Here is a 19,622-nt window from a genome sequence, read left to right as displayed (position 1 = left end):
ATTTTCTTAAGAAAATCCCTGTCAGAAGTGTTCGGTCCGACTTGGCCCGGGCTGTCAAAATCAACTTAAACCTCACAGATGTATCATCAAATGGATTCACATCTATAGATTAGTATTATATCCACCTAAATACCACTTTATAGTGTCTCAGATCGCTGTAATTAAAGAAAACAAGGTGCTGAAAGTGAAGCCCTTTTCCCTCTTTATTCTCAACATAGTCTCTATCAGAAGTGTTGTGAGTGAGTGAGTGAGTATGGTTTTACGCCGCTTTTAGCAATATTCCAGCAATATCACGGCGGGGGACACCGGAAATGGGCTTCACACACACATTGTACCCATGTCGGGAATCGAACCCGGGTCTTCGACGTGACGAGCCAACGCTTTAACCACTAGGCTACCCGACCGCCCCTAGTAAGTAAGTAAGTAAGTAAGTAAGTAAGTAAGTAAGTAAGCGACTTTGTTTTACAGTCGTGATGTTTAAGATTATTAACCACCCGGGACAGGTCGATCCGACAGGTTGAATGATACGCAGGATGCAAAAGGATGTAAGCGCAAGTACGGTACAGAAACTGAAGTAAGTTGGGCTCTCTTAGTTTTCTGTATGCTTACACATCATCACGTCATACTGGATTTAATTTCTTATTCTAATACTGCTAATCTTTGTCAGTGGCCAGTGAAAGTATCACAAGGGAAAATTCCAATATATACAAAATATACAATTTGTATATATGGTATATCCAAAAATATACAATTTTGTATATATGGTATATCCAAAAATATACAATTTTGTATATATGGATAGATTTTACCACTGATTTACTCAGTTCCTTTTTACTGGATTCTCACAATATGTGGTTGATATTGAAAATATTACTAATAATACCGGACAGTATTATTGCATGTGACAAATATACTTTAAAACTATGTTCATTATGACAACTATATTTGGAGTGTTATGAAATAATTGGCATTTATTCATGTGGACAGCATTTTACATAATAAAGAAAAAGAAGATTTCAGCAGACTTTTGTAACTGTTAGATATATAATACGTCCGTCTACTGTTTACAAATAAGATGATCTATACATACAAGTAGTTCAGAGTAGTTTTAAACAGTGACGGTAAATAAATTTATCGTGAATAGCGGCAAATATGAATATATACAATTTAATATATATGTTTCTGTTATGTCATGGTATGTTGATTCTGAATCTAAAATATTGCTTTACATTGTTTGCCAAACAGTTGTATGCACTGTCCATCGTGATACTTCTACTTAAGTATATAAAAAAAGGATGTTTGTTTAGACATGCGTTCATTGTAAACAACGCCGTGTTTTCGCTTGCTGGTTAGCTTGTACAGGTCAAAAGCAAAGTTAATCGCATTACTTTCGTGACGCATTTTAGGCTTGTCAAACAGTTCCTGAAACAAGTAAGTCCAATACAACCGATGCAAGTCAATCATATTTGGCAAGACTAGATTACTGCAGTTATATATTTTATCAATATAATCAAACAATTGTTTTTATTTTTGTAAAATATGTTCATTTCAGAAACTAGATGTTAGTCTAGCCAGCGGTCTAAACTCGCATTGATTTGGTTACACGTTTCATGATTTACAGTATTCGTGAAGAATATGTAACAATTAGCCACAATTAGAGCCTTTGGTAGGAGTAGAGGGAATGATAAGCATAGACTAGCTAACTATTTTATCATATTCATGATAGCTAAAAAGAAACTTTGATTTATGTTTGTAGTAAACCCCCAAAAGAGGGATAACAGAAGTGATATATTAAGATGACATACCTTTATACATACTAACGTGTATAAACTAATATCAAACAGTGAGGATAACAGGTGTTTGCATAGAGGTGAGCGTATCCTGCACCACCGGTGGAACAAACACACGCAAAGGCAAGTTAGTTGTTAAACCCGAAAAACACGGAAACGATCAGCACAAGTCAAAATAGAGAATTTCATCGGACAAAACTCCATTTGCTTCTTCTGTGGTAGTCACCAATCAACCCATTTATACTTCCAAAAATAGCTTTAACCCTTTTAAAGCTTTTGTGAAATTCATTGCAACAGTATGGGTTTGGTCTGACAAAGCAAGAAGCACAAGCGTATTCTTGCAAGTCTAAGGGTCCAACAGGAGTTATTTCTGCGACATACTATTTCAAAACCCAAAATTCAGGGGGATATATATGAAAAGAAAAAAAAAATAATACAAATATAAATTCCTTCCAGGTGAAGGCTTTCTCTTGAAATCAAATTAACAAAGCAGATTTTAGTTAATGACACATATCTTGGTGTAGAAGTTCATCTCTGTCACCATGCTATGGTATTTCTGGAAAGGAAAGTTAACTTACAAAGTTGTAATATACGTGAAAGGCTTAATGTTGCTGATTAAGCGCAAAAATATAAACTCTGACTGCTCAGTAACATTCATGTAATATTAGTAATATTCAAATAAGTGTACTTGTTCTAGGTGTGTGTGACGTGGATACATATATATAAGCGTATAGAAGAAACGTCAACAAACTTGTAACTATGTTTAAAATAATAAATAAGCCATGTCCTTCATATGTACCACCAGCTGTGTCACAGAAGGTCAGTTATAATCTCAGAAACCGCCATGATTTTGTAGTTCCATTTGCACGGACATCTACGTTTAAAAGGTCTTATATTATAGATACATTAGGCCAATGGAATAATCTATCATCAGGAATCAGGGATAGTCCGTCAATATCTTATTTTAAAGCTGTCGCATCTGAGCAGCCTACATCACCACCTATGCACTATAATTGCGGTTCTACAAACATATTGCACACTAGATTGAGACACAATTGTAGCACACTAAGTTCCAACCTGTTTCGTGTTAATTATCTGACACTATTTCCTGTAAATGCGGAGCTCCTTGTGAAAATTCATTCTATTTCTTCTTCCAATGTACCTTATATGATGATATTAGGGAGACATTACTGACAGCTATCAATAATTTTGGAGGACAAAAAACTCTAAATAGAAACTAAAACTTTTGTGATCCAAACTTAGATGTTTTCCTGAATACAAAAAAATATTCTTGTCTGTACACAAATTTATAGAAACGACTAACAGATTCAGTAGGGTAGCATATTATTGTTTCCAAACTGTTAATCATTAATATTGTTAAATCTATATACAACACTAACATGTATAATATTAGCATATGTATGAGATGCACACTGTCTTCACTTTCCAGCACTTTGTACATATCCTTCATATGAGCACTATATATTTATTGCGCACTATGTTTCCACAATGTGATGCTTCAACTGTAAAATGTTAATTTTCATTATGCAATATTATGTATAACTGTATATAGGGAGAAGGTGGTAATAAGTGCTGCACTTGTGCCCAATCCCTTTGTCTTTTTGGACAATACAATATGTTTAATAATAATAATAAGTAACCAATGTATTATGATCAGGGTCCATTGTATCCCTTCAGCAAGTGCGAATCAGGTCCTATCACATCTGTTTTGTCATGTATCACGCGCTATACAGTCGAACCTCGCTTATCCGGACAATTGCTTTTACTAAAATGTTGTCCGGATAAACGAGTTTCTGGATATCTGAATACCTTGTTATCTGACCGGTGTCCTCCCATTAGTTAGACGTCACAATAGTTAGACAGCTTATAACAACACTTTAAACGGTTGAGTGCACACTAATCCTTATGCTTGTTACCTCAGACTTTAAAATGGAATAGTCCAGATAAGATCTGACAAACAAAGCAAAGTAGCTTTAAATAGATACTTTAATATTATACTTAACATTTAATGGCACTTTACATTTGATAAATTTTATACAGTTTGTAACAACACTTTGTGACAGTTTTTGGTAATGTACACTTTACATTTAATGACTGTTACAGTTTATTTATCGCCGACAGTCGTACATTTCTCATTGCAAGTCTTGACGACACATCTCCAATGTGTAAGGTTTGCCTCTCGCGGTTTCTGTTGGAAATATATCCATCTAATATCAACTGCTTACTTCCACGCCGAGAGGTGATTTACTCTACTTTCCTTAAACCAGCCATATCAATACTGACAATGATACGCACCCAAATATCATATTTATTTGTTTGATGAGTAGATAATCTAAACTCAACTCCTTCAACTGATCATACAGTGAGACAATTAAGCTTCTCCATAGTTTACATAGTTAATCTCATGCCTATTGAACCTGTGCTGAGAGTAAGGTAATTTAGGTTAATTAAACGAAATTATAACATATATACTCCCTCAACTGTGAGTCCCCTATCCCTACGCAGTACTTTTATCTAATTAGGACTGATCCATTACACCTGTAGGTATATTCCCTCTTTGCCTAAATAAAAATGTCTAACAATTGGGACGTCTAACTAATGGGATATAACCATCTGACCAGAAGTCCTTCCCCTACCTCAATTCTACCGAGGCATATGTGAAATGAGTGGCAAAAATATGATTTATGAAGGATCGACCAATTACTAATAAAATACATTGTGCTGTACAGACCTACGCAGCATGCTGTGACAGTGCACTGCATTATTGAAACGGCTGAAGAAATGCAAATGTAGCCTAGTTTAGACTATGCACTTGCTTTGTGTACAGATGTGACGGCGAGGTATGGGCAACCTGACACACATGAGCATTAATAGCCATGTTTACCTGTACTTGTAGTTGACTGCCAAAAATGCTGTCGAGGCATCTGTACATCTTCTTTGTCGAATTGCATTATTAAAGTACATCAACATGAGATATCATATACATTCATATATATTTGTTGAGCACGAAACCTTGAAGTGTAGCCAGGGCATTTCCTCGAAACTATGGGCGGACATGTAGCTTCAATATCTTATAAATTATAGGTCAAGGTGTATTCAGTAAACAAAGATCTGAAGGGCTGTATTTCCTTCATCGAACACACACAGTTTGTGACGGATTACGGTTACGAACGAACTAGCCCTTGTTTGGCAGGTAGTTTTTGTTAAGATTTGTTATCTTGTTCTCTCTCTACCCTCTGCTTCCTTAATCACAATTTAAATCCTAAATAGACTTTCGGGCCTAACACTGTGGCAATTTTAGACCCTCTGTTTCTGTATTTACCTGAGCTCATTTCCCCTAAGGTTTACTCATCTCATAAGACTAAGTCATCAATGATGTCAAAGCTGTCTGACATGTTTCTAATGAACAGTTTATGAAGCTAAACAATCTCCAAGTGACTTAAGCACAAAAATACGCGAACACTTCTGACAGAATTTCTTAAGAAAATACAGTAAAAATGCTTGACTTTGAGCTCCTTGTTTTCTTTAAATACGATGTACCGTGACATTATATAGTGTTATATAGGTAGATATAACACTAATCTATAGATGTAAACACATTTGAAGATACATCTGTGTGTTTAAAGTTGATTTTGACTGCCCGGGCCAAGTCGGACCAAACACAAGCCAAACACTTCTGATAGAGACTATGTTGAGAATGTAGAGGGAAAAGGGCTCACTTTGAGCGCCTTGTATTCTTTAAGTACAGCGATCTGAGACACTATAAAGTGGTATTTAGGTTGATATAATACTAATCTATAGATGTGAATCCATTTGAAGATACATCTGTGAGGTTTAAATTGATTTTAACAGCCCGGGCCAGGTCGGACCGAACATTTCTGACTTCGATTTTTTTAAGAAAATACAGTAAAAATGCTTCACTTTAACGGCGCAGATTTCTGTAAATGCGATACACCTGGACATTATAAAGTGGTGTATAGGTAGATATAATACTAATCTATAGCTGTAAACACATTTGAAGATACATCTGTGCGTTTAAAGTAGATTTTGACCGCCCGGGCCAAGTCGGACCCAACACAAGCCAAACACTTCTGATAGAGACTATGTTGAGAATGTAGAGGGAAAAGGTCTTCACTTTGAGCCCCTTGTTTTCCATAAATACTGCGATCTGTGACATTATAAATTGGTGTATAGGTAGATATCACACTAGTCTATAGATGTGAATCACATTTGAAGATACATCTGTGTGATTAAAGTTGATTTTAACAGCCCGGGCCAAGTCGGACCGAACACTTCTAACAGGGATTTTCTTAAGGAAATACAGTAAAAGAGCTTGACTTTAACGGCCCAGTTTTCTTTGAATGCGATATACTGTGACATTATAAAGTGGTATATAGTTAGATATAACACTAGTCTATAGATGTAAACACATTTGAAGATACATCTGTGCGTTTAAAGTAGATTTTGACCGCCCGGGCCAAGTCGAACCCAACACAAGCCAAACACTTCTGATAGAGACTATGTTGAGAATGTAGAGGGAAAAGAGCTTCACTTTGAGCCCCTTGTTTTCTATTAATACTGCGATCTGGGACATTATAAATTGGTGTATAAGTAGATATAACACTAATTTATAGATTTAATCACATTTGAAGATACATCTGTGTGATTAAGTTGATTTTAACAGCCCGGGCCAAGTCGGACCGAACACTTCTAACAGGGATTTTCTTAAGGAAATACAGTAAAAGAGCTTGACTTTAACGGCCCAGTTTTCTTTGAATGCGATATACTGTGACATTATAAAGTGGTATATAGTTAGATATAACACTAGTCTATAGATGTAATCACATTTGAAGATACATCTGTGCGTTTAAAGTAGAATTTGACCATCCGGGCCAAGTCAAACCCAACACAAGCCAAACACTTTTTATAGAGACTATGTTGAGAATGTAGAGGGAAAAGGGCTTCATTTTGAGCCCCTTGTTTTCTATAAATACTGCGATCTGGGACATTATAAAGTGGTATATAGGTAGATTTAATAGTAATCTATAGATTTAATCAAATTTGGAGATACATCTGTGTGTTTAAAGTTGATTTTGACCGCCCGGGCCAAGTCGGACCGAACACTTCTAACAGGGATTTTCTTAAGGAAATACAGTAAAAGAGCTTGACTTTAACGGCCCAGTTTTCTTTGAATGCGATATACTGTGACATTATAAAGTGGTATATAGTTAGATATAACACTAGTCTATAGATGTAATCACATTTGAAGATACATCTGTGCGTTTAAAGTAGATTTTGACCGTCCGGGCCAAGTCGAACCCAACACAAGCCAAACACTTTTTATAGAGACTATGTTGAGAATGTAGAGGGAAAAGGGCTTCATTTTGAGCCCCTTGTTTTCTATAAATACTGCGATCTGGGACATTATAAAGTAGTATATAGGTAGATTTAATAGTAATCTATAGATGTAAACACATTTGAAGATACATCTGTGTGTTTAAAGTTGATTTTGACCGCCCGGGCCAAGTCGGACCGAACACTTCTAACAGGGATTTTCTTAAGGAAATACAGTAAAAGGGCTTGACTTTAACGGCCCAGTTTTCTTTGAATGCGATATACTGTGACATTATAAAGTGGTATATGGGTAGATTTAATAGTAATCTATAGATGTAAACACATTTGATGATACATTTGCGTGTTTAAAATGGATTTTGACCGCCCGGGCCAAGTCGGACCCAACACAAGCGAAACACTTCTGATGAAGACTATGTTGAGAATCTAGAGTGAAAAAGGCTTCATTTTGAGCTCTGTGTTTTCTTTAACTACTGAAATATGAGACAATAAAGTGGTAAATAATTAGATATAATACTAGTCTTTAGATATAAATAATGTTAGGAACTTTAGAAGTGCTTGGACAGTTATTAACACGTGTCGCGTCAGTCTTTTGACATTCGCGAATATCCACTTCCAGAAAACATCCTGTGTTGGTTTAACACGAATTAGAAAAGGTAAATTACCTTAACACGTTAATTAATGAAAGAAGAGTAGTCAAAACACTGTCGTTTCCTACCCAGGACATCACACCCCTACACGCTAAGGTCGGTGAGAAGCATTCCAATCAAAGAATACACACAGTCAAGACACTGACTTTTCTATGAGATTCACGGTATGTAGTCATAATCATCAGTTAATTACATTGTTGAAGGTGCATTTTTATTCAAACTCAATCAAATGAGCAAAACTATACGTTTGTGGACATTTGAGATCTGCCTAGATATGCGCGTTTCGTTTTATTATTCTGCAATCCATATTTAGTATTACCCGCTGGCCCGGCCCGGCCCGACTTTTCTTGGCCCGACTTTTAGGCAATCCCTTAAATATCGAAAAGGGGACGATTGGGTTACTGCAGTAAGTAAACATAACCATCTTTTTGTTAGTCAAAGTCGAAATTCACATTGCAGCGATATGTTGAAATTCTGAGAAATACACCATACACGTTTCATCTGAAACGAAAGTAGACCACGTGACCCCAACACGGATGTCGACATTGTTGGTTGTGATCAACAGCTTCAAGGTCTGTGTTCGTTGTTTGCTGAATATTGGTAAGTACGCAAACCTGTAGATAGAAACTATGTCGGTGTGTGTCTCATAGTACTGGGCTTCAGTTGGCGTTACTGTTTATTTATTTCAAGGCACAACATACCAGTACTCAGTTGGTATGACATGCAACAAGCTTAACAATGATACATTCTGTTGTCATATTACGCCTGATTAATATCCCTCTAAACTTCCGCATTCTTTCATTCTATAGACACGAATCTTGCTATTTTTGTTTTGACATAATTATTTCTATATATGTGCAGTAAACAATGTATTCATAGTATAATCAGTATGCTTGAGTTACCTCCCTTACACCGTCTCAGACAACTGAACTCGCCTGTCGTTACTGAAGACTGACTTTTCCGTTAACACCCAATGGTATCTGCTTCATTGCATAATCGGGTCTGTTTAACCTCTGGCGTTGTCGTTTTATATTTACTGAATACGACATTCAAGTTGAGTTCATTCGTGGGAATATATGCAGCGGAACTTAAAAAAACGTATGTTTCTCTTAGGGAATATTGAAATTTGTCTTCATAAAGTGTTCATAAAGTTTTACTTAAAGGGCAAGTTCACACGGAAATGAACCTAATTTTCGTGTACTTTTTCCACAATAAAAGTATTAACCTAGAAGTGTAATAGACAAAAATATAAAAATATCACAATTAATAAACATATGTTTCGCATTAAAACGATTAATATTTTTCACATTTACCAAGTGTTCTATTTCGATAACAAAAACACCATGGCTTATGCCCCTTACAATATGACGTCATTGGTGCCAATTGATAAACATTATGACGTCATCATGCTTTGTTAGAGCCGCTTCACGTGGTGTAGGTACAGGTGTGTGATTCTAGCGTCTCAGATGCCAGCCAGCATAGTGTTATGCTGAGTCACCACTGCGCCGGAGTGTGTCGTAGGCCATGTTGTTTTACCGAAAACTTGTACTTGATATCTTTTGCGTTCAGAATAGACAGGGACCCAGTTGAATTGGCACCAATTACGTCATAATCTAAGGGGGGTAACTCAGGCCTGTTTAGCTCGAAAAACGAAGGCCTCATAACGGCATATCATTTTCACACTATTGTGAGCTTCCTACTTTCACTGTGAAAAAAATGAGTGTATATTTTCAAACACAGATACTAACTAATTCTATATTTGCGTTTTGTTTAGAAAAAGAAAGAAAGTGATTTTTGCGTGTACACTTTCCCTTTAAGCATGCATTTTACAGCATGGCTTGTGAAAGACTAAAATTCTTGAACTGTCTCAAGATAAAAAATATTGTAATAAAAACTGTTGGTCATAATTTGATATATCTTTAAATGTAGCTTCAATTTCTAAAATTATTAAAATAGATTTATATATGATACGTTAATCTTTTTCAGATTGAACTCAGGAGTTAATATCTAACGATTTTATATATGTTCACATGTTTTGATGAGAAATAAAAGCGACAAAAAACATTTTCATAATCATTAAAAAATCTCTGCTAAAAAACAGAGCCCATTGTACATTTCGACTGTATCATGCGAATGTGTTTATGAATCACTATTGACTAGTGACGTTTCTAGGTGTTCGTGAAAAGGTGAGCGTTTACTGTCCCACCTGTCACAAACACATGTAAAGGCAAGTCAGTTGTTCTCATATGGTACGTCAAAATATGGAATTGCATCGGACATCATATTTGTCACTGAAACGTCAAAATTGAAATGTACTCTGCAAGTAGCTATGTGTACATGTTATCCCTTAGCAGTGGGGGCGGTCGGGTAGCTTAGTGGTTAAAGCGTTCGCTCGTCACGCCGAAAACCCGGGTTCGATTCCCGATATCTTTAGAATGTGGGAAGCCCATTTCCGGTGTGCCCCGCCGTGATATTGCTGGAATATTGCTAAAAGCAGCGTTAAGCCAAACTCACTCACTCAATGACTAACTCACCTTCAGCGGTGACTTTGGAACATTTGAGTTTATTTATCCCTGTTGTCTTAAAACTGTAGATGTTTAAAATAGGCTATTCTCGATAGGCTGTATTCAACATTAGGGATAATGTTTTCATTGACTGACTTTTAAAACGATCTTAAACTGAGAGTTCATGGCGAGTCATCAAAAGCATGTAGTGTATCAGATATTGGTCTAGTTGTCTAAACTTAATCTAGTTGACATACCAATTGTGAAAATTTAACATGAATATAGTAAATAAAATATGAATGACATAAGAAATACCAGGCCACGGTTCTTCGTTGTCCTTAAATTAGCTTGTATTATTATCTTAACAATTATTTATAACATGACAAGATGAGTGAAATGTAAGCACAATAACTAAGACTATTATATGTAAATTAGTTATAGTTACATATGAATAAAAACAGTTTTGAAATCGATGGATCTTTCAGTTACTGAAAAAAAATTATCACCTGATAGTATATAGCAAAATGAATATTAAACTGAATGGCTTTTTAAATGGTTACACATAACACTAAATGGTAGACATGTTGTTGTCAACTGAGCCGTTTATGGAATGTAAACAAGCATCAAACAAGACCCCGTTTGTTTCATATATTTTATAAAAATGTGTTCCAAGGTATCAACAGGGATAGCTTGAGAAATTTTGTTTAAATTATAATTTCATTCCAGGGGAGGGTTTGCTTCGGTGGGGATATATAAATCCTATATCTGATTATAGTGTGAGATATAACATCTTCATATATGTCGGTTAGGCATTGTTCTTTCTCTTACATTCTAACTTGGTCAGGAACAATAATACTTAGGTATACAACGATTAGTCAGTGAGGTACATATCTTTAAAATTAATCTTTTTGAGTTTTCTATTTAGAACCTGCGGACAATTGTAAACAAACCCAAATTAGGTTGTAGATTTAACTTAGGTGAAAACACATTTTATATTATATTAAATACGTTTTCATACATTGTTTATGTATTTTACATCTTCTGTATCCTGTATGAACTGTAACGTCAACGCCAAAAAATAACCATCCTCGAGTATCTGTCGAAACGATTTAATTGGACCAGCGGAAAAGCGAGAATTCAGTAATGGTGAGTTCAGTTGTCCCACACAGTGTAAGGGAGGTAGCGGTGGAAATTATGTGAATGGATTACTGAAAATCAGTGATGACACCAGATGTTCGCAAAGCAAGTAACGTCTGCGACTAGAATGACCACTTGATCATGTTAATCAATTTCAAGAAATCTACATAAATATCACTGACAAATGTCATTACCTTTTCTTTCTCCTCCTTAGACTGTTCATCTTCGCCATCTTTTGGTGGAGGAATATTTCCATACAACTTCTCAAGTCTTGCCTTCTTCAGTGGTTGTGCGTTAAAGGGAAGTCCTGAGGGTGGGGGTGGCTGGGTCATCTCAACCAGAGCTGGGGGGATATAAATGGGGTGGGGCGGAATGGGCACCGCCTTACCCCACCCTAGCTTCATTTCGAAGCCCATCACTTCTCTTCCTGTGTTTAAATATTCCAAAGGCAAAGAGTGAAGAAATCGCATTGACAACAAGAATTAAAAATAAGTTAGGGTAATGGTTACATCTGTAAAGTAGAATGTATACGATGTAAACAGTTATCACACATATTTTTCAACCCACATAAACATGAAATTTATCAACTTCAGCAACAATGATGGCCAGTTGGTCCTATTTGAAATATTCGGGTTGTGTTCATATCAGAATGATCAAATTCAGTTTATCAACGGTATCAAATTGATCATACTGAAATAAGCATGCTGAAATGCTATAAAAATATTCTCAAAACTGAACTGTTAATCACAACTGATAAACAAAGAAAGTTTTCATCTGGAATAATCTTTTGTAACTGAAGGCAGATTTTGTTTGTTGTGTAACACCACATTCAGCAATATTCCGGCTGCATGACAGCTGTAAATAGTCAAGCCTGGACTAAATAATCCAGTGATCGATATTGTACGCAACGATCCACACCATCGGGGTACGTGGACATGCTATCAACCAAGTCATGGCCTGACCACCCAATCAATTGGTCACCTGTTATGGCTAACAAAGGTTGCTGGGGACATCTTCTAACTCGGAATGGGGGCACAACAACAGAAAATTGACACGGTAATCAATCCAGTATTCTAGATTATCCACTGTATGGTATCTCCTTTTCAATTTCATAAATACCCTGGACCCATTCGCAATCATCGTCAAATTTCGGGAGTGACTTCAATACCTCTATCACTCCTAATTTAGCACAGAAATTGATTAATTAAAGGATACTGTTATTTGAATCAGATTCGAAATGAAGCTATGGTAGTGACTGAGTTCGGGTGTTTATAAAAAACGGAAGATATAATACAAAGCATAAGCAATGTCAAATCTGTGAACATGACCAAAATGACACGGTTAAAATCTGATACTTCCTGTTTCAAGTGTTTGCTTGGTTGTTTTTTCAACAAAAAAAAGAAAAAAAGAAGGAAATACGACTTAATAGTGAGGGAAATGAGATTAGGAATCCTGACACAAAACAAACTTGTACTGAGTGCTTTATGAAAATAGTTGGGAGTTTGAGAAATGAACAAAATGGAAATTATTTCAAAAACCTACACAGTGCCGGGAAGAGATGAAACTATTTGTGATGTTACCAATCTACTATCAGTGATAGCTAATAAAGAACATATTGTCTGTAGAAACAAAGAGAAACATGAGCAATGTTGGTGGCCACTAGATTTAAAAAAAGGGTGTGATGCCTCATTATCATCATCATACATGATTGCCTATCACAGAATGATCAGTTTTGATAATGACACACCTGGAAAAAGGTCAAGCGCCTCTTACTCTTAATCCCATATGCTGATATTTTCAAGACACACAGAAGTTATGTACACATGAAGAGAAAGACTGGAGCACACAGTTTACTGAGGTGTATGTCGGCCGTAAACATACATTCTTCTCGATCCTATAGTTTAATTGGGTATGTTTGACAATGACCTATACAATGTATACCATGATTATTTGATAGTTGTGACTTCCAGTTTTCATTTCCTAACTGTCATGCATGTGAATCCAATTCAATATAGAAAGATTTTGCGATCAGAATTCCATCTGGACATTTTGTATACTTAGAGGCCTAATTACAAAGAAGTTTCAACATGGTGGTCAAAGACTATGTACTGTTAAGTGGTTATCATATTCTGTTGGATACATTTTTCGATCAAAACAAATTCATAAGTAGAAAAAGATTTATCCAAACTGACTTTGTTTGATTGACTCATCTCCCCATCTTAGCTCTTTTAAGGTCTATAAGTGGCAAACTGTAACACCTCATAAAGCAATTGTGTAAAAATCCACAGCAGCCTGGATGAAAACAAGCAGTGGCCAAGATAACGAATGCCTCAATAGGGATCAAAATCGACATCTAACAAATAATTACAACACTGAAAGAAATTTGTTGAAATTCACATTTCAACCAAAGTCAGTGAAGCAAACGCTCCTAGCCTCCCAACAAGTTTCTGCAACAGGATCACAACAAACAAATAACGCAAACAGAGAAATAATGAGCCAATGTAATCCTTGGTAATCTCCTACCCACCTCGTAGCGAGTTCATCGCTCGCTCTCCATCCTTCCTGTTCATGAAGGCAACAAATCCACAGTTTCGTCCCCGGGAACGCTCCTCTTCTGTGCGAGGCCACATGATTTTGATGCTTGCTAGAGGACCATACTTCCCAAATGTTTCACAACGCTGTTGCTCTGTCATCTGAGGTCAAATTTTCACCACCAAGGCTTTTCATTAGCAAATGTAATACAATTCTCCATCCTTCAAATATTTAAGACTTTAACTGTAAATCAATTAGCTGTATGAAATAGTTATGGGGATCAATGGATATATTCAAAGGGATTCATTACATAGCAACACAAGGCTGGCCTTGCAGACAACCTGGATCAGATCAGATTTGTATTGCAGTTACACCATGTGTCAGCTTGGTGTACCGGGTATAGTCTGGAAGGTAATTTAAGGTACCGACATTTACTACAATATCTGAAAAACTATCGGACCTACTCTAGTCAAAGTTGGTAGGAGATTATTAAACAGTCATACATAACTGGATATTACATTTAAAGCCAATCGGTGCATGAATAAAAAATCTGTCTATTTAGCTATCACTATATTTCATCAACAACCAGACCTGTTCGTCACGGGTGGAACGAGCATTCATTGTAACAGCCATCTGCATAATGCTACCCCTGCGTCACAGGGCCATATGACACAGTTGAACCAATCAACTCAACTCGAAAGGGTGCACGGGAATCACGCACGAACGAATACGGTGTTAGTGTTGGGCGTCTCAACGTGCGTGATTTCAATGCACCCTTTTGAGTTGAGTTGATTTGTTCAACTGTGTCATATGGCCCTGTGACGCAGGGGTAGCATTATGCAGATGGCTGTTCCAATGAATGCTCGTTCCACCCATGACGAACAGGACGAACGTCGGTACCTTAAATTACCTTCCAGACTATAGTAGTAAAGCTGAAGTGATGCATCTGTTTACCATTGTGGGAAAGCACTGAGGGTATGTGGCCGACAAACCTTGGTTTCTGGCACACCCAAGGGAGGTGCTCAACAAATGTTTGACTGAAGAAACTGAATGTAGTATCTATACCTAGTATGTATCTTTCAATAACAAAAAATTTACATGATCATCGATTCTGATAATAAAACTCATTTTGAACATGCATCCATGTTATCTTACCTTTGGACATATGTTGCCCACATAGATGTTGGTTGTGTTCTCATCTCCCGGGTCAAATGATCCAATTCCCCCTGCTCGGTCTCCTGAATCAACAATCACAGTAGCGTACCTTTATATATATACCAACAAGAAATACTCGAAATATATGACCAAACGTTTTGTCTCAACTACTGGTCGAAAGCTTGAATCAAGGTTGATATTTAAGAATAGACTTCAATAATTTCTGCTTTTATGATGGTATTGACATAAAAAGGCGCAAGCACACTGTGTAAATATGTGTAGCAGATTTATACAAAGTTCATACATCGTTTTTTACGTTTATAACCCCATAAATGCAAACACATTTTGAAGTCAATTCTCATAAATAAGTATGTCAACAATAATAACTTCACAGACTGCTTATTAAAATCATTAACACAAATAGCTGTAGACAACAATGCAAAATCAGTGACATCGTTCATTGCAGTAATTTACCACAAGCCCAATGATCCATGATGTCGGTAAAGGACATGCTATTCTTATTAAAACAGAGCTTTGTTCTCGATGACACTAAACAAAAATCTGAGGACATACCATTACGGGTCACGTCAGAACAACCTTTTGTGAACTTTGTTAGACAAATGAAATGACTAACTAGCTTTATGGCGCTTGTTTCAAACTGGTGGCTTCCATTCCAGGCTAGGCTTTAGGAAAATATTGATTTAAACTTTGAAAACTTGACAAAAGAAAATCCTGGAATGTCTACTAGTCTGCCAATATTGTATAGCAGTACATTCCATGGGCTATGGCAAGTCTCTTCTATTTCAAATGGTTATCCCATTGAAGCAAGAGATAGATGTACAGCTTGTATCTTTTGTTTGTAATACCTTAATTTTTAACCTTTTAGAAGTTAGCATGATTAGAAAACACATTCCAACTGTCAGCTTCCCGATCCAGTAAGTGATGCTCTGATTGGTCAAATGAAAGGTCGTTCTGATGTGACCCATAATGGGATGTCTTCAGATCTTTGATTAGTGGTAGCAAGAACTAAGATATGATTTTAACGAGATTGGAGGACACGCCTAGTTACCGAGTCTGACCACCCAATTCATTTGGTTGCCTCTTACGACCAGCATTGGTTAGAGACCTATTCTAACCCAAAATCCCCAGAGGGGTTTTGATGAATGGATTTAAGGCCAAGTTCTACACAGCGAGATGAAGTCTACCTACCTGGCCCACGTAGTGAAGCAGGTCCTATGTCCATGGGATCAAGAAAGGGGTAAAGTTTGGTGTCGATTTCTGGCAGATCAACACCTGAATCTCTCAACACTTTCTTTAGTTTGTGTCGCTCTTGTCTTTCTTCTTGAATCCTGCAAGTTGTGAAGTCAAGGTGAATTTTTATATTCAGTAGTTTCAACCAGTTAAACAATAGTGGTCCCTGTTCAACACAGCGTCAATTTCTCTTTAGCTATTGTAACTCCCACAGTTTACCATTGATTGCTGGCAGCACGAGGCTGGCTGTGAGGTAGTGAGACCTGGCTTCAAACATCAAACAACTTAACATATTTGCACAAGTTGACATTTTCATCAGCCTAAAACATGTGTTTTTTATCGAGGCTGTTTCCATGTTTTCGGCAGCATGCTCTAAGATTTATAATGACGTTTCTTATTTTTGTGGTTACGATCTTATTGTTTTATGTTGGGGATTCATTGTGAACTGTAGACAAGAAAAATCTTTATTGCAGACCCTCAGTTTTAGAAACCATCATCAACTTTCAAGTGTAATTGTTCTTTAAGTAAAAAAAACCTCAAAACAATCTTCTGGAGTAGACAAGAGTTGGGGTGAGCCAAGGTGAGGTAAATAGGGTTTAACGTCGCGTCCAAGATTCTTGCACTAAGGTGGTCACAAATGTGGTCAAGTAGATAAGACAACAGCATGGATTTAACATGTTTAATAAACAGCCATTTAGAATCTGATGATGATCAATGCAACGTCCTTCCTACAACTCACTGTTTCAATTCCTCCTTGAAGAGTTCCAGATTGCTTTTCTTCTTCTCATCTCCTCTTTTCTTTTTGTTAGAATTCTCTGAAACAAACGCAAAGATCAGAAGATGAAACTATACAGAAAACATGAGTGACCAAACGCCAGCTATATTTATTGTCCGACTTCAAATGGGCTTTGCAAATTGGACCAATGTGCGGAACGAAATTTTTTATCAAGGACGTAACATGCTTCTGTTCAAGTATGGTAGTACAATACCTGGCACACCCTGGCCAGGCCTCAGTTGACTTGAGTGAGTGAGTGAGTCGGGTTTAACGCCGCTTTTAACAGTATTCCAGTTATATTGCGGCGTGTCAGCTTAATGTGGGAGGAAAGCCCGAAGTGATGCAGGTCTCAGACGTTTACCTAGAAACATAATCGGGGCGAACCGTGATTCGAACCCACAATCATAGGTTTCTGGCGTGCCCAAGGGACGCAACTCTGCAGAGCGAATCGCGGCGCCTTAGTCGACTGGGCTACCGGTGCCCCCTCAGTTGACTTGAATGTAGGGACATGTTACAGGGAGTGCTAATGTACCGCCACCAGAGTCCTTGATCATCCAGTGTACTTTATATCTTGTATATACACTGTATTGTGATCACTACCCCGTGCATAGTAACCTACACGACATGATCACATGACTACCCATTCCACATCATTCGCTTTCTTTGATCTGACAGGCTAGAGGAGCTGTTATGCAGGGATGGTCGGTAGGGCATATAGTATGTGAGTCTATAAATATACAATTTAATGTGACATTTATAAATTTTAAACTTATCCTATCTCACACTCTGCATTTATCCCACGGTTGGACAGTGGGATGCAGATACACCAGCCTGTAGAGACAGTGAGATGTACACAAGGAGGCTGGTGCAAATGAAATAATCTATAACACTGTCTAGTGTCATAAATAGAACTACAGTAGAACATGGATATAACGAACTTCAAGTGACCGGAGAAATCAGTTTGTTATATACATTATTCCTTATAGGAAGACATGCAGTGTGAGTTAAGAGTGAGTTTTAAGCATTTTGGTGCTTAAGCATGCACAGATTCAGCTAACAGACTACAAATTACCGGTTTATCATCTTCTTTCCTTGTCAACTTCACAGACTGGAATGTTGCAGCTAGCTCGGCTAGCTTGGATGTGGGCTTATACAGACGGTTTTTGTCAGGTCTGGAGTCTCCTGGAAATACACAATATAACCAAAGTTCAAGAAACACTCACAATGCCAACCAGTTTATGTTATTCTTCAATGTACTCTGAATACAGGGGTGAAAGACATCAGCATGAATGCAAATGAAGGTATGCCGCAGTCAGCAAATATATTCAAGCAACATAATCATGATAATGGATGCCTTTAAACATTGGTTAATGATCAAGCCTGGATTTAGCAAATAATAAAGCTGACTATCGCCCGAGATCTTGTGATATGATACGTATCATGGTATGGATAAATGATACCACTGGTATCATGAAACACCACAACAAATAGTAAGAGATAATAAAATGACAGAAATACAACTATAAAACATTTTGCTTGAGACATATATTTATTATTGTAAAAAAAATATAATTACTGATAACAACAATCTGCATACAACCTTTTTTTCTGTTTTGAGGACTTTTCAAACCCAAATTTGGCTCGAAATGAAGACCTAAATACAGCAGGTGCATTCACTATTACCATCATGTCCTTGTGTTCCATCATGCTTACAGGTGGCGCTATGCTACTTCCGTGATACTCCATCAATTGATGTTCTATTCACAGCGTATCGCGATCTAACCAACGGTGTGTTCCCAAGTATCGATGATAGCATAGGAATCAGTGAATCGTTACAGGGCTCCTTGAATCTTGACCTTTTGACATTAGGGCTATAACAAGTACCCTAGGGCTTCCGTGCTTTTTTACGAAAAGTGTTGATGATTTCTCAAAACACAGAATGACATGTAATTAGCCTAAATGACTGGAGAATATATTTACCAGAGTTGTTTCTTTGAGTTCTTGGGTTGCCACTAAAAGGTCTGTCAGCATTGACAGTTTCTCCCTTGACCCACATCTTCGTGCCTGCATGTTTATGTGCTTCATCAAAGGAAGCAACAAACTCCTCATATACCTGTGCTGTGGCTTCTGCATCTTGCTGCAAGCAGTTAGATTTAGTATGTAAACATTAGGGCTGCAATGAATACACTATGAGGCAAATACGATTTGTATCATGAATATAGGGTAACGAATACGAAGATTAATTCACGAATACAATAACAAGTCAGCAGTTGATGTATTATTTGTTATATTCTGTGAAAAAATAACAGCATATATAATTTGACATTGTTTGTTAATCATCAAAGTATTAAACATTTATATACATCACTTATCCAGGTACTAGTATCTGCTCAAATGCGACATTGACCGGTGACCACAATACTAAATATTACTATACTATATATCATGATATATA

The 19,622-nt window shown here is 37.0% G+C and overlaps 4 protein-coding genes across 6 annotated transcripts in view; 1 reads left to right on the top strand and 3 right to left on the bottom strand.

The window, feature by feature from the left end:
• LOC124120609 (RANBP2-like and GRIP domain-containing protein 8) overlaps positions 1-19,622 on the bottom strand; it is a 302,310-nt gene that overhangs the window by 87,542 nt on the left and 195,146 nt on the right. The gene's annotated exons all lie outside the window — the stretch shown is intronic.
• Positions 1-19,622, bottom strand: part of LOC125371664 — a 151,380-nt gene that overhangs the window by 78,526 nt on the left and 53,232 nt on the right. The window lies entirely within an intron of this gene.
• Positions 1-19,622, top strand: part of LOC124120606 (RANBP2-like and GRIP domain-containing protein 8) — a 229,127-nt gene that overhangs the window by 164,738 nt on the left and 44,767 nt on the right. The window lies entirely within an intron of this gene.
• The window catches only part of LOC124120615 (U2 snRNP-associated SURP motif-containing protein-like), a 37,589-nt gene that overhangs the window by 15,018 nt on the left and 2,949 nt on the right, over positions 1-19,622 (bottom strand). The window contains exons 3-9 of the mRNA XM_048391260.1: positions 19,148-19,304; positions 18,240-18,349; positions 17,132-17,205; positions 16,351-16,490; positions 15,142-15,224; positions 13,982-14,147; positions 11,649-11,881 (exon numbers count right to left, since the gene is read on the bottom strand). Coding sequence (XP_048247217.1) covers positions 11,649-11,881; positions 13,982-14,147; positions 15,142-15,224; positions 16,351-16,490; positions 17,132-17,205; positions 18,240-18,349; positions 19,148-19,304 — 963 coding nt within the window. The remainder of the gene's footprint in view (positions 1-11,648; positions 11,882-13,981; positions 14,148-15,141; positions 15,225-16,350; positions 16,491-17,131; positions 17,206-18,239; positions 18,350-19,147; positions 19,305-19,622) is intronic.

Source organism: Haliotis rufescens, unplaced genomic scaffold (genome assembly GCF_023055435.1).
Source record: "Haliotis rufescens isolate VD_foot unplaced genomic scaffold, xgHalRufe1.0.p SCAF_9, whole genome shotgun sequence".
NCBI lineage: Eukaryota > Metazoa > Mollusca > Gastropoda > Lepetellida > Haliotidae > Haliotis > Haliotis rufescens.
The sequence above is the reverse complement of the archived record's forward strand: the minus strand, read 5'-3'. Positions and strand labels throughout refer to the sequence as shown.